The following is a 23,715-nucleotide window of genomic DNA, read 5'->3' as shown; positions in this document are numbered from 1 at the left end:
AAACATAGGTTGTATATCCTATACCTCAGCCATGATGAACATAATATGTGCGTTCATAATTTTGCATATGCTGTTCTCTTTGTTTATAACCTTTTTTTCAAAATATCAGCCTCAGAAATCCATATGAATCCTTTAATAAACCTCACATGTTACCTCTCTTAAATGTTTCCTGTCTGTCTCTCCCCTTCCCCTGGGCCGCCCCCGCCGCCCGCCCCCAGCTTCTTCAGTTAGCATTCCTTTGATTACTTTTATGGTGATTGTCCATGTGCATGCCTGCCTAACTCCACTAGACTCTGACTTCACTGAGGACAAGGACTGTACATTTTATTTATCTTCATGTTTCTAGCATCTAGTACAATGTCTGGCATATCAGCAACCAGTAAATTTTTCAGAAAAAAACTGATCTAAATTGAATTGAATTCTTGGCATATTAAGTTAAAAATTTAGCCGTGTTAACTAAAAGAATGGGCAATAACTTTTTGTTCGTTATGCGTATTTATCTTTTTCTATTTTTTCTAATTTTCAAATAACTAAGGGTTGTTTTCATGGTTAAACTGTTTTCCCTTTTATAGCACAATGCCTTACTTGTAATCATGAGAAGTGGAATATTACTATGATTCATGTCCTAGGCAAAGGGGGTTGTAAATAAGATGGTAGAAAGTGACAAATATGTGTTTAGTAGAACAGATATTTCTTTGCTTTCTGTTACATGACCATTGTATGAATTAGCTGTTATTATGTTTTTCTTTGTTATAAATTTAGGCTTGCAAGGGCAAGAAAGAAGAAAGCTTCAAATTAAATTATTCCTTTGTTATATAAATTTTACAATGTTTCTGTGTTCCTTGGGACATGTTGTTTTGCCACTAACAAGCAGTAAGATTTGGGGCACATTTTTAGTTGCCCTGGGCTTTAGTTTCCTGGCCTGTAAAACATATGGTATACCAGTGTTACCTCGAAGGATTGCTGTGAAAGTGAAAGGAGTTAACATAGGTAAGGTGCTCAGAATAGTAAGTATTCTAGTAGCTATTCAGATTCATCCCTTGCCCCTTTCTGAACCAGATCTTTATTCAGTTCCCTGGCCTTTCTGGGCTCTTTCCTTCATTGGGATCACAGTTTTCATCTGACTGGCTTCTACTCAACTCCAAGTCTCCTACTAGACTGGCAGTTCCAGGACAGCGTGGTGTCTGGTGCAGTAGTTCTGCAGTCAGTATTTACTGAGCGAATGAATGAGTGAATGAATCGAGCCAGCTCTGGAAAAGAGAACAGAATCATGTGGAATGGAAGGTTGCTTTCACTTGGGTTACTGCAGTCAGAGCAGATTCTCTCATTGTGGGCAAGGGGGAAAGGAGAGACTATATACTGTATATATATATATGTATAATATCCACCCTTGTAAACTAAATGGTGAAATTATAAATATTCAGTGGTTGAAGTGTTAAAAAAAAGACATCAGAATCTTTGCCTGAATGATGAGCTTACAGTGATTTTTTTTCTCCCGCCCCCCCCCCAGTATTTGCTATTGTTTACACTTTAAAATTAATTACATTTCAACTACACTTCAGAAAAAGAAACTCAAACAATTGCCCACTTTCAATCCTGGGTGGTATTTTAGAAGGAAAAATTTTGAATGTGAATTATGTTATAAATTGTAAGAAAAACCTAATGATAGCAGTGTTGTAAAAATGGAGTTAGAAGGACACGCATGATGTATTGCCAGTATTGACGGGTTATGCTGGGGTGGTAGACTTACAGCTGATTTTCTTTCCCTTTGCTTTTCAGCAATTTCCACCTTCTCTGTGGGAGATGTATATGTGACTGCAGGCTGCTGATACTGTATCTGAATTCAGCTCTAGATGATTATCCCTTCAGCATTCATCCTTGTTTTTAGGGGCCCTTCATGAACTTTTGCTTAAATACATTGAAGTTAAGAGAAAAATACTTGTTTTTTTTAAAAAAGAAAACTTCCAAAAAGACTATTTAAAATCACATAAATGTAAAAATCTAATTTCAAGATTGTTATTTTTAAGTATGACATTTTGGAGATACTGCTTATTTAAAAATAATACTGATCCAGTTTTTAACTGTAATATTTCTAACAATGTGTCATTTCTAGAAATGTCTGCTATATATTTTAATCTAAATCAATTACATTTAATTGTTTCCCAAGTTTTGTTCTTTCCCTCTTTTTTTTTCATTCTGTACCTTCTCCCAGGTACAGAATGTTAATTGTCTTGTATTGGGTTGGCCAAAAAGTTTGGTTTTTTTCTGTACGATGGCTGTAGTAGCTAGTGCTTAGTTGTCTGTAACTGAATTCGAAACAATTTTGTTAGATTGTATTGTGACAGCTGTCATATCGGTGTGCATTGTAAAAAAAAAAAACTTACCAAAATTGGTGAATTTTTATGTAGCCATCTTAGTATGAAAGATGGAAGAAAATACACAACATTTTCAGCATATTATGCTTTATTATTTCAAAGGTAAACGCACAACTGAAACAAAAAGATTTGTGCATTGTATGGAGAAGGTACAGTGACTGATCAAACGTGTCAAAAGTGGTTTGTAAAGTTTCGTGCTGGAGATCTCTCACTGGACGATGCTCCACGGTCAGGTAGACCAGTTGAATGTGATAGCCATCAAATGGAGACATTAATTGAGAACAATCAGTGTTATACCACTCAAGATATAACCAACATACTCAAAATATCCAACTCGGTAAAGTTATTGGAGAAAATGAAAAATCCATCTTTTATACAAAAACCCATATGGACTTTTGGGCCAATCCAATATATGCTGATGAACTCTAAACTTTCTTATCATCAAGCCTGTCTCCTGAGCACCATGTATTAGTTGAGACCCCCTTGTCGTGAGTCATAGAAACTCACTCAAGCTGGCTTAAGCTGAAAAGATACAAGGGCAAGGATCCTACAAAAGCTCAGGAATGGGCAGGAACAATGTGAATGAGGGCTGTTTTTATTCCCTGGGCCCTGTTAGTCTATAGGCAACTGCCTAGTTTTTTTTAAGACTGATTTTCTCTCCGACCCCAGTCTATATGTTGGAAAACTGTGACTTTCACTGTTTCAGAATGTATAGGACTGGTCACCCCGGGGAAGGGGGAAGGCAGAGGTGAGGGGAGGGGGAACAAAGCAACAAAACTAAAAACTAAACTAAGCTAAATTTAGTTCTCTCTTTGGATTCAAACCCTAAGGGAGGGGCTCTGCTTCAGCTGAGCATTGTCCAGTAACTGTGGCCAGAATTCTGGGCAAGATGATACCAGGGAAACAGCTGTGGGGCAAATAATCAGCACACAGGAATTACTAATTGATAGAATGAATAAATGGAATGAATGAATGGGCTGACCTAGGTTAGGCTCTCATGAATCAAAATACCACAAACTACCACAATACTGTGGTTATGATTTTAGAACAATACTTATTTTTTTAAGAAAAAAATTAATATGGATAAAATGACAAAGTCTGAGGTTTCCTTCAAAATAATTCAGTGAGCGCACGGTAAGGGAGCAGTGCTTTTGCATATATAGACGTATGTATAAAACAAGATTGGCTGTGAGTTGACTGTTGAAACTGGATGATGGAGAGTTCATAGTGCTATTGCCAAACATATACAAAAAGTATATGTTTGAAATTTTCTACAGATTAATTGCAAAAACAAAATTGTATTTAGTAGAGTTCACAGACTTATATAAATGATTAGCTTTTAAACTGAATTTTGTTCCAGTGTCAGTATTACCATGTTTGAATAATGATGTTTTTGTTTTAGCCAACTCTGGTTTTTATTTCTCCTGAAGACGAATTTCAGCACATATCTAATGTGAACCAGCAAATGTACTTTTTGCCTAAAATGTTGGATACAAAAACAGTTTTTAGCTAGGGTACCTAGAGATGTCTAGCCTCTCTAGTACTGCCAGCGTGTAGTACTCGAGAAAATGTTTATGGAAGGTGCCCCATAGCAGTCACACGCCAAAAGGGAGCTTTGTCTGTTGAGCTGTTTTCTTGCAATGTGTTTGTTTGTTGCTGGAGGCTCCCCTATCATTTGAATTTTGCTGATTGTATCACTGCAGTGTAATTTTAAAATTGAAATAAGTGAAGGAGGAGGGTGATTGCTCCAGGCTCACCTGGCCACCTGAGGTCTGAGGGAATCAATATTATGGCACACTTATGACACACCTTGGCAAACCAGTGTAGAATTGTATATTCAACATGTTGGGGAATACAAAAAAATGTTGGAAATTATTAGTGTATTTACGTTGGTTACTTCTTGTTTAAGCATCTATTTCAAAACAGTTAAGAAAATCTTGATAAATCTAGGTGAAGCCCTGGCCAGGGTAGCTCAGTTGGTTAGAGTACTGTCCTGATACCCCAAGGTTGCAGGTTTGATCCCTGGTCAGGGCACGTACAAGAATCAGCCAATGAATGCATAAATCAGTGGAACAACAAATTGATATCTCCATCCCCTTTCTCTCTCTCTCTCTCTCTCCCCCCTTCCTCGCTCTCGCTCTCACGCTCTCTCTCTCTCTCTCCCCTCTCTAAAATCAGTAAATAATATAAAATATCTGGGTGAAACATTTTAAGCCACTTAGTCTTTATTAATCATATTACTCTATTAATACCAACTTATTTCATTAAAAATAACAATTTCTTAATTACTTAGTCTCTGGTAGTCAAGAATGAGATAGATTGACTATTTTACTTAATGCTTTATAAAATGTATTTCTTTGCCTCTTAAATATAGTTCATTTGTAAATTAGACTTATGAAAAAACTATGACATTGTCTTGAAACATTTAAGGCACTTTTAAGAGTAGGTAGGACCATTTATTTAAGGGGCTGACATTTATTTCTTCCCCAGATATTACAGAAAGAATTAGATGAGGTAGGGTAATTTTGTCAGTAATTTTTTTTACATGTACAAATTCAGAATTTGGCTGTTAGAAATTATTTGCCACAGTGTCACGTGGGCAGGAGGGCAGGAGTTCCACATACAGCCGTTCCCCTCAGCCAGGCCTGAAGTCCCACCAGATAAAATGGGGTCAGAGAGTTGATTCTCAACCAGATAAGATATGTCTAGAAGATACGTTGAGACGCTGTCCTCAGCCATAAATTAAGTATAGGGAGCTGTGAGTACAGATACCCTACATTGGCTAAAGAATTTAGGGGTCAGGGGAAACCTCCATCCTGTTGGTTTCTCTGGAAGGAACGTGGGTACTTGGCCTGAGGATGACAGGAGGGTTTCTTTTTGGTGCGGGTTTCTGTGGTAGGCGAGCCCCTCCCCCAGGCTTCCGCGGCCTGCCTGGGGTTTGCTGAGTCAGTGGCAGCCCCAGTGGCCTGTTTGTGCTTGGCGGGGCTCCTCTCTGAGGGACAAACCTCCAGTGGTGTTCTCTCCCTTCACGGGAGTGAGGGTGGAGGCGAGGCACGGTGGAAACTGCTGACCTCGGTCTTAGTGCTCACTGAGTTCTGAGGAGCCTTGGAGCCCCGGCCTCTCAGGCTGGGGTCTCTGTCAGGAGGACTTTTCAGAAAGAAATTATTCCTGACAGTCAAAAAATCCACCTCTCTCTTAATGCTTTAAAATGTTATAACTTTGGAAGTTAACACCTTAAAGGTCTTAAGAATAGTAGAAGATTCTATAATAGCCTACAGCTCAGAATCTAGTTCTGTGTTAATTTGGAAAGAAAGTGGTTGGTGTTCAGTACTTCTTTGAACCAGAGCATACTACCTACTAGCTGCATTGCTCGATTTTTCACAAAATGTTACATCTTCATTTAAATCATAAGGTTGAATTATATTGCTGTGAAACTTACCAGTGTTCCCTAGAATAGCTTGGTAATAATTTCTGTAAGAAAAAACAAGTGGTAATAAAAATTATTTCCATTACAGGAACAGAAAAGAAAGATAAAACCAAAACAAAATTCCAGAATATATGATGTCATTATGACCGAAAATCATGTATTACACACATACTTCATATTTTTAATTTCATTATAATAAGTGGTCTTTCCTGTTATCCCCATCGGCATGTTACAAAGATAAATACAGCCTCCGCTCTCATTATTTTTAACCACAGAAATGTGAACTGTTGATGTGTTAGAGTTTAGGGACTAGGAAGCTGAAAAGAAAAGTTGAGTTTTATATATCTTTTGGAAAACAGTATTGCTTTATAAGTGGACTTAGAATGAGTGGGTGGTAACAGAGTGTTCACCTCAAAGAGTGTGCAGCCCTGAGCGGCCGACGCTGGAGGAGAGCAGTGCTGGGTAAAGCGCGCGTGCAGAGGACTGACCCGGGCGGCTTGCGTTTGTGCAACCCTTTCTTCCCCTAAAAACCCCAGCTTCACCTTTGGGTAATATTTCTCAGAATTCAGAACTTGTTCTTGCCTTTCAGAAAACTGAGGAATGGGAGAAACATAAGACTGAAGCAGACATGGAAGAGTATGTATGGACAAATAGCTCCTCAGAAAAAAATATCCTGGAAACACTTCTCCAAATTAAAGCTGCGGAGAAAAACGTGGAAGTAAATAAAGAAGAGCTCCTTGGTACTAAAGAAGTTGAAGATTACAAAAAGTCGGTTGTTAGTCTTAAGAACGAGGGGGACAATGAAAACACCCTTTCTCAGTACAAAGAAGCAGTGAAGAGACTGTTAAATCTGACATGAAGTATGTACAAAAATATGCTTGATTTAGTAATTTTGTGATCGATATGTAATTATCTAGTTTGATATAAAATTAAAAATGTTAATAAAAACAGTTCTATTTCAGAATTAAAATTATTCCTTTTATACTGATGCACAGTGGCAATGATTATTCATAAACTTTCTTCTTTATACTCTGTGGCAGTTAGACTAATTAGATCTCTGATTTCTTCTGGTTCTACAGTGTATGATTTTACTTCTACCATAACAACTTCAGAATTTATATATATATATGTATATATATAATATAGTTGTTTTGTTTCTCTACAAAGGAGCATTTATTGGATGCTTCTGAGCTGTAGTTTTGGTGGTTTGGGAAGCCAGGTTTGCCTCACTGCAGTCTACCCAGTGCATTTTGCAGATGCCAGTTCTGATTAGAAACAGGTCGTTGGAAGTAAAAAGTTGGTTCCATTCATCTATTTTGGGGTCACTCTATGTTGATTCTATTCTGTTTAGCATCTTATTTTCTATTTTCTGGGCCTCATTTCTCCAAGCCCAAGTCTGCAGAGAGGTGGAAATGGAGATTAAATGGTTTTCATCTATTGATCCTCCCTCCTGTCCCGTTCACCCCCCCCCCACCTTAGATATGCAGCTGAAGAAAGATGAGGTGTAAATAATGACTTTGAATTTAAATGGAGTAAATGAGAAAATGACTGCTTCCCTAAGAAACCACCCATTCCATTTAGCTGGCAATTCAGTATATTTAGGTATATCTGTAAGTCATTTCTTACTACTTCTGAAGTTGTCCGCATGTGATTAAAATCAAAATAAATGAATTATTGAGTTTATTTGCCTGAGACTTCCTTTGCCTGACAGTTAGACATAAATGAAAGCCGAAAGGAATATCAAAAAAATTGCACAGAAGATTTCTATAAATTGAAGGTATGATTTGTTATTAGCAAGTCGGTAGGTTAGAAAAGGACAACAGGGCTGTGAATACAAAAAAGGAGAGAGGTATGTTTCATTGGATGCAAATAGTGAATGAAAAGCAAAGTAAATAAAACTGAATTTTTAGATCAAGGTTAAGGCATACATAAGTGTATTGAAATGTATTTTTTGAAACACATATAATTAAGGAAAACTCGGCTGCAGAAACAGGACTGAAAGAAGGAAGCATTTTGAAGGAACATGTGAAGAGGCTGTGAATTTGGATAGTCTGTCCTGTAGCAATAATGCAGTGCAGAGACAGGCGGGGCATAAGGATGTGTAATAAAGAATTTGACCTTTCCCAAAGGCCTGCCTCTTCAGCTTCTGGGAGGTAATCTGTGTCAGACCTCACAGAGGTGTCTTTGTTTAGGGCTGAGCAGCTCACAATGGATTTTAGGGTGGGGCTGGCCACACCCGATAATTTTAGGCGTGCCAGAAAAACCAACTGTGTCATCCTTGAGTCATCTGGTAAATCAGTCCACCTGGCAGCTGAGATCAACTACCAGGTCATCAGTCAATCATACCTATGTAATGGAGCCTCAATAAACACTTTAAAACACTGAGGCCCAGGCAAACTTTCCCGGTTGGCAATACTCTGGGCGTGTTCTCAGACCCTGGAACTGGGAGAGTAATTCGTCCTGCCTCCAGGGGTGAGGGGAGTTCACCAGAAGCTCCAGTGTTGAACCTTCCTGGTCTTCATCTTACACGCTTCTTCCCTTGGTTGATTTTAACCTGTATACTTCCTTGGACTGTAATAAACTACAACAGTGAGTGTAACAGCTCTCACTGAGTTCTGTGAATTCTGGTCAACTGTCCCACCTGGGAGTAGATCAGGGAACCCTGCCCCACCGCCGACTTAGAGTTGGTGCCAGAAGTGAGAGTGGACTGTGCCTGCAACCTTTGCAGTTTGGCTCACTGACCTGACGCCTCTCAGACACTCGGTGGCAGAACCTTGGGGCTGTAAGAGTAATACAAACAGCCTTAAAAGGTACCAGTTGCTGTCATTGTGATTTTAACCTTAGTTAAACGACACTGTTTGCCAAGTAGATTTTTGAACTATTCATTGGCCCTTAGAACTATTCATTGGTCCAATATATACAATGAACATTATCATATTCATCCTTAAACAATGAAAATTCTAGGGGACACTTTGCTGTATTGATAGGCAGTCACTTCTGACTTCAAACTTAAGGTACGTAGCTCAGAAGTTGCTTAAACATGTTGGCAAATAAGTCAACCTGTTTTCTTAATTGTAGGGTGCTTTAGCTTGCTCTTTGCACATTTTCTTTACAATATTGATGAGTATTTCGTAATACTGGACCATTACAGACTTAAAGATCTATGTAGAGCGTTGGGAGAGATTTTGGTGTCATGGTTATTTCCCAAATGGGGGTAACAACCTTAGCCTTAGTTGTTGACTGGGCCCTGATATCTTTGTGTCTTAAGGTTTTGAGTTTAAATTCTATTCAGGAGCTCTCTTTGGTCCCCTTTACTTTCATTGAGGATGTAGATTCTAGTCCCAGTTGTGTTTGCCTTTTGGCTGATGCTGGTCTGACTGTCTCTCCAGTCTTAAGTTTACTTAGTTTATCTGATGGCCAAAGGTAGGGGCTGAAAAAGAGAAGGAGTCTGAGTTTGTTTTCTTACAAAGTTAAATACATTTTTCCCAAACTACAGTGATTTCTATGAAACAGTATGAACTTTAAGGAGTGAGTAAAATTCTGAAAAACTCCAAGGAAGAAAAAATTTTCTTTCCCCTAGCCGCTCTAGTTTGTTGGGACACTTAAATAATTTGCATACATTTGAAAGAAGAGCAACCTTTTGAAAGAATGTACGTAGAAATAATTTTTAAGGACAGCTTCCTGAATTACTTATTTAAATACAACTTAAGGATAATTTAAAAGCTCCTAAATAGCAGGGGCTTTTTTTTCCCTAATGTACTAGGAAGGAAATTGAACAAATTTATGACATTATTATAAATAACGAGTTAAGGCAAATTGATTAATATTTTTAACTCTTATTTACGGTTAATATTCTGAGTGAACAGTCCTATTTTATAAACCTTATAATAAGATTTTCCCTTCATTCTTTATGATTATGCCTGTCTTAATGTCTGTTCTCACACTGAAGAGTTTCAGGGCGCTGGCCTGCGAACGGAATGGTTGCTGCATGGTTCCTGGTCAGGGCACGTGCCTGGGTTGTGGGCTGGGCTCCCTGTTGCAGGCATGAGAGAGAGGCCTGATTTGCTGTTTCCCTCTCTTTCTCCCTTCCTCTCTCTCTAAAACTAAATAAAATCTAAAAAAAAAAAAAAAAAAAAAGTTTCAGGGGTGAGATTAAGGGCCTACTGTTTAAGATCACTGGAGACTTAAGTTACAATTTTTTTATGAGTCTTAAGATTTAGGTACATCTGGTATAAGAGGTGGACAGAATTGAAATACCACGTGCCAATATTTGCACCTGGGTAAACAGTGTATACAAATAAGAGACAGAAACTGAAACTCCCAAGCTTTATTCAACAGAAGTCATCGTAGAACTCAAAGATCTCCGTGCCACAATTACTGAAGGGAGTGTCATCTTAAGGAAGTGAAGATGGTTTGAGATTGAGAAGGATTAATCAAAGATAGAAAACTATATAAAAATCAGGAAGCACTTGCTCATGGGTTATTAACTAATAATTTACAGTGCTCTTTTGCTCAAACCACTGTAAGATTTTATTAACATGTAACAATAATTTGACCTTGATGGGAGACAGATAAGATGTCACAGTATTTTTCTCCCTGTATCTTTTTCCCCATGCTTATGACTAGAGGTTTTTAGCCTAACAGTGATTTTGACAATGGACTTTTGAACAGCTTGCCAGTTAACTCCTGGCTTCACTTTCTTATTAGCAGTGTGACTTCAGACAAGATACTTAGTCTCTCTTCTCCTCAGTTCCTTCATCTGAATAATGTGATTATAATTGTATAATGGTTAATAATATACATAACTCAGAATTGTACATGTACAGCACTTAGAACTACATCTCACACGAAGCTTAATAACTGTAGAGGGCAGAATTTTGGAACTTTGTACACTATTCAAAAAAATGAAAACAATGAAAATGCAGTTATGTTTATGAAGCATTACCCTTTTGTAGAGATCGGTAGGAGTGGGCAGCCTATGCAATTATTTTTTTAAGCAAACTGCCCTTGTCTTGCAGAAAACTAAAAAGGAAACTCTGGAGAGCTTACAGTCTTTTACAACTGTCACTATTAAGAGCTGTCCTTCAGAATGTAACTTTTTTGAATTTGCCTGGATCCTGACTTTCTCTGTCCTGGTTTATACTGGCCCTGCTTCTTTCGACAGCATCCAGATACCAGGATGACAATACAACAACAAAGAAAGGTGACAGAGGTACAAAGGGCCACGGGTATCAGCCACATCTTTGAAGTCCCAGATGTCCCATTAGGTGTTTCGTTTTCATTCTCAGATGTGTGGTTTCTGCTGTTGTACCCTTTGGTTTTGTTCAGCAATTGCTTGTTGCTGTTGAGTTGGGATGGAATGGGCATGTGAGAAGGTTTTGTGTCTAAGGGCACAAAGAAAGCAGAAATAGTCTTGTTATCTGGATTGCTGATGAAGTCGGCACTGCGTGACACCTTGTTGACCTTTGTGGCAATGGAATCATTCTGGGAAATGACCCTTGCCCAAGAATCTGTGGTCAATGCCTTGGAGTATCTGGTATGGCTTGCATTTACAACCAAATCTTGACGTGTGGTTGATGATGGAGCCTCTACTGATGGTAGCATTTGGTTTATCATGGTGGTTTGTTGTTTATCTAAATTCATAGCTTTTAGATTTCTTAGTGTGTCCCATCTATTAGATGAAAAACGGGTATTTAGATATGTGGGAGGTGAGTGTCCAAAAACCAGCAAATCTGGATCTATACCTGAAAGGTAAATAAAGCATTATTCGTTTTATTCGACTAGTATAGCCACTATGGAAAACAGTCTGGCAGTCCCTCAAAAATTAAGAATCGACTTACCTTATGACCTGGCAATCCCTCTCCTGGGTATCTACCTGAAAAACTTGGAATGTATATTCGCAAAAATATATGCACCCCTGTGTTTAACAGAGCACTGTTCATGGTGGCCAAGAAGACGTAGAGACAAGCAAAGTGTCCTTTGATAGAGGACTGAATAAAGAAGATGTGGTGCATATATACAATGGAATACTATTCAGCCATAAGATGAAATACTGCCACTTGCGACAACATGGATGGATCTTGAGAATATTATGCCAAGTGAAATAAGTCAGTCAGAAAAAGCTAAGAACTGTATGATTTCACTCGTATGTGGACACAGACAGCAATATGTTGGTTGCCAGAGTGGGGTGGCAGGGGGCTAATACACGGTAACAGAAGGTCATTTGACTTTGGGTTGTGGGCACACAGCCAACATTCAGATCTTGTGTCATAGAAATGTACACTTGAAACCTATATGATCCTATCAACCAATGTCATTTGGATAAGTTTAATAAAAAATAAAAATATGAATAAGAGAGAACCATGAAGTACAGTTTGGAGAAGTCTTGGGATTTGCTGCCATGAATTATTGAACTATGATAATTGCTCACTTCAGAAAAGCTTGGAAACATACTGGGCACATTTGAACTTAACTGTCTAGGACACTTCCTGTTAAGAATGGGTTTGACTGCATCATGGAGAGCACTTCCTGTCTGCCAGGGCCTTGGGGCAACAACAGTGAGTGCTAGTGCAAGAGCTATGGACACAGGAACCATCTGAGATATCTTATGGCGTTTTTAAATAAAGAAACAAAAGAGGGCCCAAGCAGTGTAACTGTATTCAAAATCATGAGCAAAGCCCTAAATCTCATCCCTTTCCTGTACCTGAGGGTCCGGCCTTTGTCTTCCGTGTTTTCTCTCTTCTTGAAAACTAACCCCTTTTCCTCCGACTTCAGACATGTGTAAATACTGCTTTGACTTTCAAGGGGAAGAAATAACTGAGCAGCTTTCCAGTTGTCCTGGGTATGATGTCTGTCCCTCCCTCCCTTCCCATGCATCCCAACATGCATTTCTTTCCTTTCCTTTCTGCCTTTGTGTTTTTTTGGGTTTTTTTGTTTGTTTGTTTGTTTGTTTTGCCTTCAGTCATCTTGTTTCCATCCTAACGATTCTGTCAAAATTGTGCTTCTGAGATAATCAGGAGTTTCCTCATGTCCTGATCTCTTGTGTCTCATTGCTTTGGCTCCATCTTGTCTTTGATAACAGCTGGCCACCCATTCTTTTGAAATTCTTCCATGACTCCTAGGACCCTCGAGTGTCTGCCTCTATCTTTTTTTTTCTTTGTTTTGCTAGTTCTCTTCTTGGCCCCAACTGGTTGTGCGGTTTCCACAATCTGCAGTTCTTGGCCTTCTGCTGTGTTTTCGTTGCATTTCATACCCACTCCCTCCAAGAAGCCTATTCTCATCAGCTGTCACCACTACATTAATGGCATGCACCATCAGTGTTTCTCTCATTCTTGAGCTCTGATCTCATTTCTCCTGTGTTCTATTGGGGGTGGACACCTCGCGTCATCACTGAATGTCCCCCAAGCCACAACCACTTTGTCTCTTTGTTCTACTCAGAGGCATCACTGTCCCATCAGCGCCCATGGTGGAATCCGTTCTGCAAAGTGACATTTGATTCTTCTCTTCCTATATCCAAAAAGCAACTGCTATCCAATGCCTTCCCAATATGCTGAAAACCATCCCTCCTCTTCGCTGCAACTCCCATGACCTTGTCGAGAAAAAGCCTTGACTATATTTCCTAACCTGCCTGCTGCATATAATGTTCTGAGGCTAAGGTAACCATACACTTTAATGATGGCATTTTATCATTTAATACTTTTGTTGGTTTCTAACCCCACTCTGCCCTCAGCCCTTTTGTTACCTGGCCTACCCTTCTTGCCTTACCTATATTTTTGGTGCAGCCCCAAAGGTGCCCTTTATTGTTGCCGGGCCAGTTTTATTAGTTTCCCGTGGTATAATACAGAGCTAGTCTTGCATTTTCCCTGGAGCCTCTGAATCATCTAGCTTGCTTTAGTCCCCACTTCTTTTGAGCCTTTGGACTTGAGGCAGTATCACACGTTACTGTGTCTAATAATGCCGTGCACTAATTGTAAGACCTGTCGCATCAACTCGATCATAAGGGACCGGAAAGCAGACACATGCTGCAATCTTCTGCACTGCTGAGCACAGCCTGGAGCATTAGCTGTTCAATAAGTACAAATTGATAAATTACCTCTGTTGTATTTTGATGATAAAAACCTATTTTTTCATGTTTACTAATTTACACGCTGAGATTGTTACATATCTGGGCAAAGGGCACTTAAGTTTTTTGTTTTCTAAAATAAAATACACTGGTTATCTTGGGGCCAATGATATACTAATGTATGTAAGTGATGGTGCATAGAATCTGTATATTCAGTGTCAATTGTCCCCAAAACTGCCAGTAAGCTTATTGTTGTTGTTGTTATTATTATTATTATTTCTTAGTGATATCCTTAGCAACTGCAGTAAAAATGCCTACTTTGGCTCTTGCTGAGGACACTTGAAACAAATGAAATATAATGCTTAACATCTTTTTCAATGACTTGATTTGATATCATTTAGAATAAACTTATCATTGCTGAACTTACCATTGCTGAACATGTCAAACTAAAGAGAATTTCCTTTTAGTTTTCTATCTTGGATGCTCAAAACTTTTCTGCTCTGAGAGAATTCACTGAAAAATAATGATTTAAAGATTCACACATGGCTACTGCCAGCCAATTTCCAGATTATGCCTCCCCTGGGATATTACCCACATTCTTCAAAAGACAAACAAAACGCACAAATCCTTACCGTCTGTTACGGTGTACAAGACGGCACTGGCTTCAGGCTCCAATATGCAGCTCTCCATTGTTGGGCAGTGAATGTGGAGGCAGTTGATGTCATCATGAATAGGATCGTGGTAGAAGACAGCCAAGTTACAGGCCACTGAAAGGGAAACAAGCAAAGTACCCCTGCAGGCGGCCCTGATTTCTACAGGCTGATGAACTCTGATAACACATTTCTTTCACGAACATTAGATTATCAGTACTCTGCAGGGCTATCGTCAGACCTTTCACAGAACACTATGAACTACAGTAACCACCCTTTTAAAAGAAAGTACATATGTATCAAATATACACATATGTATGTAGATATGTACACACATATATCAGATTTCTAGGTGGAGTGCCTTCTCAGAATGCGGAAGTAGTGGAGTCCCCCGGAGTCCACTCTTCTGTTACATATACTGTGACAGAAGAGGGAAAAACAGGGCAAAAACAGTCATGACTACATTATTGGGAGAGGCCAGATCGTGGACAGGCAGCTGGCCTTGACCCTGCCTGCAGGTGTGCTCTGGTCCCATGTTGCAAAACGACATCCGATGAACAGCCTAATCAGTGTCCTTCAAGGGGGAGAGGAGTCGACAGTTCACGATGTTAGCATTTGGATTTTAGTGGGCAGGAGTACAGTACTTGCTCATCCTATCTCCCTTTTTTCTAAGTAAGTTTGCTCCTTAAAATACATCCTGTTATTTCTGGAAAACCTTAAGTCACCCTTGTTAAATGCACATCTTTAGTCAATCCGCCGGAAGTGCAACATATGTTTCCCTGCTGCAGTGCAGTAGAAACCAGGTGATGGGAAAGATCCATTAGCCAGAAGGCATCAACTTCTTTAATGAAAGAAGGTTACGGAGCGATTGCATACGATTACTAGACCTGAGAGACGCCTAACGCTTGCTGTGGAATACCGTCGCTGAAGGTGCACTTCCCCTGCCTAAGGTTAACTTCGGGGAGCCGCACCCCCCTCCCCATTACTCCCGGGATACCCTGTGTTTCTGAACGCTTTTCTAGTAGGAGAAAGAATAGGACAAACGTCAAGAATACATTGTTAATACATTTTAGGTCACAAACATCCCCTGAGGCTGTGCTGCAAAGTTTAAGCGGAAAGAATAAAAGGTATTCATTCAAATTCAGACAAATTTCTGATAAGAAAGTTGATGCTGTAAGGAACAGTTTTTTAAAAGTGTTTTATATTCCCCTGTGTGAACATTTTGGAGTCCCCTCTGAGCAGGTTAGCTAGTGCAGGATTGTGGAATTTGTAAGTTCTCTGGCTTCCAGCTAAAAACTGGGAAGTGTGCTTGTGCCCTTTCTTCTGGGGAAAGGCACAGCTTGAAGCTACAAAGGCTCTCAACTCAGGGAACTCTCCTGGACAGTGCCCTGACATTCCAGAAGCCATGGCCTCCCTGGGGTTGAGGGGTAAATTGCTGCCCTGAGAAAATGCTCAGGTGGTACTGCCCCTCCCCCACTGCCCCTCAGTGAAGGTTTGCAGAATTAGAAGCCTCCCTAAGGTGAAAATCTGGATTGGCTACCTTTTCAAAAAGATTTTCCTTTAATAAATTAATTCCTCTCTTCAGTGCCTGATTAACTTCTGAGGACTTAGGCTGTGACAGCTTCTCACACTGTGGTCTTTTGACAGTTTATTTATTTTTTTATTTTTTGACAGTTTAGTCTCTCTAAGTAGCTCCATTTTGCACCCCAGAGATCTTGCTTGCATAATTCGATAGGAGGCACAGGCAATTTATAAGTCAGAATCGACAAAGAGGATTACTTTAGAGTGTTGTTTTGCTTTGTTGTTTCTTTCTGACTAGCTTTAAAATCTTGGAAGAATGAAAAACAAATGAAAGAAGTCTTTAGGTAATTGTAACTTGACATTCTGTAACAATGAAATATTTTCCTAAGTGCAGGCTTTGGTAGTGTTCTATGGATGATATTAAACCCTAATTCCGGATTTCAGACAAAACATATCTGTTAGGATATTTTGAAAATTAATCTTTCTTTCTCCCCTCCTTCTTCCTCTTTTTTCTATTTGCAATATAGCTCCCTATTTGTTTCAAAATAAGAACCACAATCTAAATTCCTGTTCAGTACATCCCACCTTTGGTCATTGAAAAAACTTGAAATGATACTAGTATCACCAAAAGAACTTTGAAAAGAAAATTATTACGAACATGTTTGAAATTAAATATGCTCTATTTGGGGCTGTAGGAATATCATTAGTTGGCACCTGAAGAAAGATTTTCACTTAGCACTTCAGAGAACGGAGGGCCCGGTTACCCGTAGGCTCCATAGCATCCTGGGTCATTGCCAGGTTTGTAAACGGAGCCACACTGTCCCCAACTGCAGTCGGTCCAACGTCTCTCCCTCTTCCCTCCTCTCCCTCCTCTCAGGGCATCTATCTTTCCTAGTTGCTTCCAACTGTTTACTGGACCCTCTGCCCAGGACTCCTTACTTAGGTCTTCATTTTGGAAGTTTCCTCTTATTTTTGCTCAGACATAGTAACACTTACCATCCTTCCTAAGGCAGCAGCTCCTACTGCATTTCTGGCCCGTGCTCTCTGTGTAGTATCTCAAGAACTGCGCACCCATCTTCTGAGACTCCTCCAGGTCGAGCAGAAGACCTGGGAAACGGCGGATCCAGCAGTCTCTGTAAAAGATAGTGGGGGAGCAGAGAGCGTCCGCGGTCCAGCCCAGGCTCAGGAGCAGTATCACGTCTGCTGCCACCACTGCCACATGCATTTCCTTGGTGAGAAGATTCGGCAATAAATCTGACTTCTAGGCAGAAGCTGGAGCTGACCATCACGGTTTAGGACAGTTTCTGGACTTCGGGGCTTTTGCTAAGTAAGGGACAGCTGTCTTGGAACTCTTCTAGAGGGTCACTTTCTAGAATTTCTTCCCAGTTGAGCCCCAGGTGAACATTAGACTCGCTGGCGTTAATTCTGTACAGTTTCCAGGCCATTTCAATACTTTGCCCCTTAACCTGTTAAGATGTGGATTCTCTCCTCTTCTTTTCTCTTTTCTATGAAAGTGGATTGTCACAAACACCTTTTACTAAGTAAATATAAAGACAAGTGGAAATCCTAGCTGAGAGTCTTTCTGAGGAAAATAATAGTTTAGTCAGTTGACGTCAGATAAAAGAAGGATCCATTTCACCAGAAACAAGACATCATTTTGTAAGGAACTTGGGACTACAGATTTTTTTTTCAATTATCTCTTATTTTTTCTTGAATTTAAATTTTAGTATTCAGGTTCACTAGAAAACCAGTTTGTGCACTGGTTTGAAATTTTTGTTTTTACTAAAAATAAAAAATTTTGAAAGTAAATGAAAATGGAAAGAAATGAAAATTAAAAATTTTAATTTTGCTGTGATTTTGAAAACATTGAATATAGATCATGGCTACTTGTCAGGCCCAGGCATATTTTGCCAAGGCCAGCCAAAAGCTTTCTTCAAAGAAGACCACGAAGATTCAGCAAAAAGAATGACCTAATAATGAGGATGGAATATGAATAAGGAGTGTAATTCGCAGTGAAAATTGTGAAGAAGTTCAGATTGGGGGTTGTCTGAGTCGTTTTCTGATATTCATGTTTGCAAGTTATAAAGTAGCCGTCTTGGTAAAGCCCATCCCGAAAGACAGTATCTCTGATTGAAGCAGAAGGATTTGCTAAGGAGTGTGCTTTAGGAAAATGACAAAATGTTTTTAAACTTCTAAGTATTAATAAAATTACTTCAATTGCAATGCCAAACATTTGAAAATACATTAGAGGCAGTGGAAATGGCCTCTTATGTTCATGAAGATTGTATGTTTTATGTCTCATGATATCCAAAATGACATTAGTTCAAAGCATAAAACTGTTGCTTTTTTTATATCCATTTTATACAAAACATTAGTGGCAATCAGCTTCAGGCATAAAGTACTATATTACTCTTTTCTTTAAAAATTTAAATAAACTTTTCCTATCCTGTGGTCTGTATTTCTTTCCTAATTTTTTGCACAATGGCTCATTCACTGACTCGACACAAATATGTAAACATTCTTTGAACTTTCATCTCTCTACCTGCTCTCTAATAGCCTAATTGTCTCATGTCTTGATTTTTAGAAACATAAATATTAGTTATCTATAATAAAGAGGAAAATATTCAAAAGACTGAGTAGCTTTAAAAACAAAACAGTCACTTTCTTCCAAGTAAAAATTGTATCATGTATTAACTCCTAACCTTACATAAGCCACATAAAATACACTAAAAACGATAAATATTTTATTCTAAGGAGCTCATAGAGAAGCTTCAATCGCTTACCTGCTAACAATCTGACTTCCATCTGTTCTGAGAGGAAAAACAAGGATCCTAATGGCAAAGCAAGAGACAGATGAACAAAAAATTACTCCATTTTTCTATGAGATTGCAAAGCTGCACCCTGGGGACATAAACTGGAAAGTCTACTTTCTAACCTTCTAAACTTCACATCTTTCAAGTCACATTAAATGTAGTTTCTTTTGTGTGATATATAATTCCTTGAAGTTCTCATGTTGCCTGAATGGATGATGGAACAATCCACAATTGTTTCATCCTTTTGCTATCGAATGATGTTCAAGTGAAGGTCAAACTTGCGTTTTAAAGATCTACAAATTCCAATGTAAAAGCATGCTTTAAAATTTTAAAAACAATTTGGTAATCGCATAAACATTGAGCCTGGAAATGAGTGACTTTTTAAAGCAAAGTACTTTGAAAAGTGGAGATAGACAGGCCAAGGGCTGCAGGGCGGAGGGAGGAACACCCAACCTGCCGCGGTAGGGGCCCAGAAACATCTGGTTGCAGAATTTGTCCCTGTGACATGAAATTGCAGAAACCAGAAAGCAACTACAACTCTGCATGAAAGGCTAAACAGCTTTTGTACAAATTACATCAAATACCCAGATTCATTGCACGATTTGCAGTACAGTGATATATTGTACTTATTTCCCAAAGGGCACTTTTGAGAGAGGGTTCAGAAATTAGATTTCTACCTTAAAAGCTGCTCATCTTTCCCAAGAGCCTGATTCAGTAGCCCTGTTGTTGGAAGCAGGTTTCTTATTTTTGTAAGGAGGTGCCCCAGGTGATTTCCTAAGATGTTTGAACAACACTGACATAGGTGATGGAAATAAATGGAAGTTTTGTCTCCGTGTAGATGTTCAACCTGATTTAAATAGAGCCATTTTAGGACTGATGTGCTACTTTTAACTGATTTAAATTGCCCCATAGGCTTTAATATAAAGAAAATTTGGTTTTGATTGTTAAAAAACAAAAAAGTTATTTTAGTAATATTGGAGGGACTAAAAAAATAAAGATTATTTTTAAATGGTAGTAAAATAATAACATAGGTTTACTAAATTCAAAAGACATTTGAAAAACAGTCAATATTTCATCGTTTTTTAAAAGGCACTAACTATATTTCTACTTAACAGTTTAATTTCATCACTTGATAAAATTGATGTAAATTCTTTTAAAGAAATGGAGTCTAAGAAATTTAAATGCCATTAATTTTCTCAAAGTGTTTTAATTTTATTAAATTGATGTACCTTCATTTACAAGATCCAAACCATATAGAAAAGTACAAAAAGAAATAAAAACTATTCAAGATCCTATAATCTTAACATTTTGGTAAACATCCTTCTAGATATCTGTAAAAAAAGGATATATATACACAATTTTACATAAATGGATTCATACTCTTCTAGAACCTGTTTTCTTAATCTCGTATAAATATGTATATTAGAGACACTAATATATAAAAATATAAATATGTAAATATTTTACATATGTATATAAATATATAATATTTTTATAATATTTGATATATATTAGTGTCTCTAATATATACAAAATATATATAATAGTATCTCTAAAGAATGACATCTCTTCATCAAAAGTTGTAATAGTTCTATGGTATTTCATTCACCATATGTATGTAAATTTGCTCTACACCTCAGCTTCCTCAGTTGTACATCAAAACAGCATTGTAGTCCCTGGAAAGCCTAGCAGTGCATGGCATATAATGAACATCGTGACATTCAGTAAATGTTAGCTGCTATTATTATACATTGTTTTTCCAATGTTTTATTACTAAAAGCAACATTAAAATAAACACTTGTACTTAGATTTTTTCCCATTCTAGGAAAAAAGGTATATTTTCCATAATTCTTTTTTAAATTAAAAAATATGTTTATTGATTTGAGAAAGAGAGGAAGGGAAAGAGAGAGAGATAAGAGAGAGAAAGATCAATTGGTTGCCTCCCCTGTGCATCCTGGCTGGATTGAAGCAGCAACCTAGGTACGTGTCCTGACGGGGAATCAAATCCTCAACCTTCTTGCGTGCAGGACGACGCTGCAATCAACTGAGCCACAACAGTCAGAACTATTTTCCATAAATTCTTAAAGAAATACCTTAACTCTATGTTTGGCCATTATTTTAGTCTTCTGTAAAATAGATCATGATGTAAAGTGCTTGAAGTTAATCATAGTTACCACAAAGTGCGAGTTCAATGATCAGTCAATAACAGATCTATAAAATTATGCCTCCAGTTACACATAAGCAAAGTTTTCATGAAGCTTAGATAGAAATAGTATTTTTGGCCTTTTGTAAGTAAAATAATTTATATTGCTCTTCTAGTGTAACAGAAAGCTTACTGTGTGTTTTGAAAGTGACGATCTTTGAAGACTCTTCCAATCCTAAATGATGTTATCGTGTCAGGGCCAAAAAGTTTACAGGATCGGTGCCGAGGATTGTCAAACTAACACCCCAGATTCCCTCTCAGAGTTGATCTTGCTCTGATAATGTTACTGTGCATGAATTGCTTTTCTAAAGCACATCATTCTTTGAGCGTGATTTTTTTTTTTTTTTGGTCTGTTTTTAAAAGGCAAGAAAATACCAGTCTGAGGCATATCTATGACAGTTGGGAAACAAAAGCATCTATTGGTGAAAGATTCTAAAGCGACCGAGGAGAGACTAAGAGCCTGTTCTTCTTGTCTGACCCACTGAGCCTGGCATTGTCACTGATGGAGGCACAAATAAATCCCAGGTCCTAGTCTCTTTGAATCGGGGGCACCTCTCAGCACAAGTTCCCCAGCTAAATGCCTAATACTGGATATGGCACTTTATCTTCCGAAAGGGATACCATGCAAAGAGTGGCCATGCAAAATTCATGGTCACTCACCCTCAAGGAGCCTTAGCATGTCTCACCTGCACCCTTGTTGAGGAAAAGTGTGAGGTCCATGTGTGAATGAAATTTTTATCAGTAATGATAACGGCCAGGTGAAACAAGGTGAAAGGCTAGTTTTTAATAGAATCTAAGGAAACTGAAAGAGGCAACTCATAAATTCATCTTTATTTCCTTTACTTTTCTCAGGGGCCCAGAATCTAGTAGAATTTTTGTCCGTGTCTTTAAATTTTACTTCTTTATTCATGGTGTATTATAAAGAGAATAATGGATGACATTACTTTACTATGAAGCAGCAAATTTACATAGAAAGGAGCACAAATAGAACCAAACAACGTGTTGGAAGAATTCCTTTTGCAGATATGGCATTCTTCTCTGGTTAACTTCCTAAGATAAAATGTTAATCACCACCTGAGTTTATCTGCTGTCTGAAATAGGGGAAAGGTACTCATGAAGAAGGTGTTATTTAACAACTTGTCATTCAAGAAGAAAGCTGAAGCTTGTAACAATGAAAACGAAGTCCAAACGCAGACTGTCTCCCAAGTTAAGGACTATTGTAATTGGTTCTCAAACCTTGGTACGGGAAAGTTTTCAAGGATTTTTTTTTGTAAGATAAGAGTGAACACAACCTCTGCTCCCACCCAATCCTACCCCTCCCCAGGATTAATTCTTATCTTATGGCAACTCAAGGTCCTTCGTATTATTTGGCGTGAGCTTTCTATCCGCAATATGTGAGAAGATGGGAAAGAAGTAGTCCTTCCTTAAGTAGTCCTCAGAGAGGAGTGGAGGGGAGGGAAGGATTAAAGGGTGGCAAGAAAAGCCACCTCTGTAGCCAAATATGAACAGAAGTGACCAGACCTTCTGCCCAAAAATAATACTTCATAATGGCCAGCCGAACCGAGCCGAAATAGGGAAAGCAATGACTTTCCCATGTGTCAGAAAATATTTTAAAAGAAGGCACGCAATCTAACTTTAGTTGAGTTGTACTTCTTTCTTTTAATAGGACACATCGGATAACGCCCCGCAGCAGCAAATACAAGCTCCCCTGCTTCCCCATCCTTTATATCGGGTGGACCCCAAGCTCTGAGCCCCGCAGAACCTGCTGCCAACTGGCTGGACTTTCTGCAAGATGGCTCCTACACAATGAGCCCTCCGGACTCAGCTCTAGGTGCCATCAACATGTCTGGAGACAGCCAGTGGGCCGCAGTCCCCAGGGACACGAAGCGGGACTGGGCCAGATGGGTGATCCCAGATGTGATGCCTTTTTGACTCCCTGGACGCCACACTTCTTCATCCTTTCCCCCCCACGCCCGTTTCTTTTGCTTTTTGCCTCTTCCCCACTCTTTCGGAGAGGAGTGTGGAAGAAAAGGCAAACTGGCTTCATCTCGCCTCCCGTCCCCCAGCGTGCATCGCCGCAGACCCCCGCAGGCTGCAGAGCCGCTACGCCCGGCGTGCAGGCAAAGCAGCGGGCCGCGCCTTCCCGCCTCCCCGCCTCCCGCGCGGCTGCCGCGGAGGCACGCGAGGCCCGCGGCCTGCCAGACGCCCCGGGAAGCCGGATCCAGTCCGCAGGTCTGGCGGACCGCAGGGGTCCTGCGGGCGGAAGTGCGAAGCGGGGCGTGGGAGGAGGCTGCAGGCTGGGGGCTGGGATACCCTCCCGGCTGACGCGGCCCGGGACAACCCGCGCGAGGACGGCCGCCGCCTCCCGCCGCCCGGGGCGCGCCGCCGGCCCTTTTTTGGCGCTGAGCGGGACCAGAAGGGCAGGGACGCCGCTCTCGGGGAGCTGGACTGGGCCGCCGCGCCCGGGACCAGGAGGAGGGGCTGCCTCGGGGGCGCCGCCGCGACCCAGATAGGCCGGGCGGGCGCGACAGGGAGCGGGCGGCCCTTCACCGGTCTCCTCCTGCGGGCGCCGTGCCCCGGCGCGCCCAACCCGGAACCCGGCGAGCGCGGGGGCGGGGAGGCGAGCGTGCAGAGCTGGCGGGCACCCCCGCGGCCCCCGGCCCC

At 39.8% G+C, this 23,715-nt stretch overlaps 2 protein-coding genes across 2 annotated transcripts in view; one reads left to right on the top strand and one right to left on the bottom strand.

The window, feature by feature from the left end:
- MRPS35 (mitochondrial ribosomal protein S35) overlaps positions 1 to 6,941 on the top strand; it is a 36,980-nt gene extending 30,039 nt beyond the window's left edge. The window contains exon 8 of the mRNA XM_054591297.1: positions 6,392 to 6,941. Coding sequence (XP_054447272.1) covers positions 6,392 to 6,661 — 270 coding nt within the window. The 3' untranslated portion in view covers positions 6,662 to 6,941. The remainder of the gene's footprint in view (positions 1 to 6,391) is intronic.
- Positions 6,942 to 10,872: 3,931 nt separating this feature from the next.
- MANSC4 (MANSC domain containing 4) lies at positions 10,873 to 17,260 on the bottom strand. The gene is made up of 3 exons (XM_054590892.1): positions 17,032 to 17,260; positions 14,497 to 14,631; positions 10,873 to 11,546 (listed from the first exon to the last, which is right to left on the bottom strand). The coding sequence occupies exons 1-3, from the start codon at positions 17,258 to 17,260 to the stop codon at positions 10,873 to 10,875; spliced, it is 1,038 nt and encodes a 345-aa protein (XP_054446867.1).
- Between the last annotated feature and the right edge of the window lie 6,455 nt (positions 17,261 to 23,715).

Source organism: Pteronotus mesoamericanus, unplaced genomic scaffold, assembly GCF_021234165.1.
Source record: "Pteronotus mesoamericanus isolate MK-2021 breed Mesoamerican mustached bat unplaced genomic scaffold, CSHL_Meso_final scaffold_21, whole genome shotgun sequence".
Taxonomy (NCBI): domain Eukaryota; kingdom Metazoa; phylum Chordata; class Mammalia; order Chiroptera; family Mormoopidae; genus Pteronotus; species Pteronotus mesoamericanus.
The sequence above is the reverse complement of the archived record's forward strand: the minus strand, read 5'-3'. Positions and strand labels throughout refer to the sequence as shown.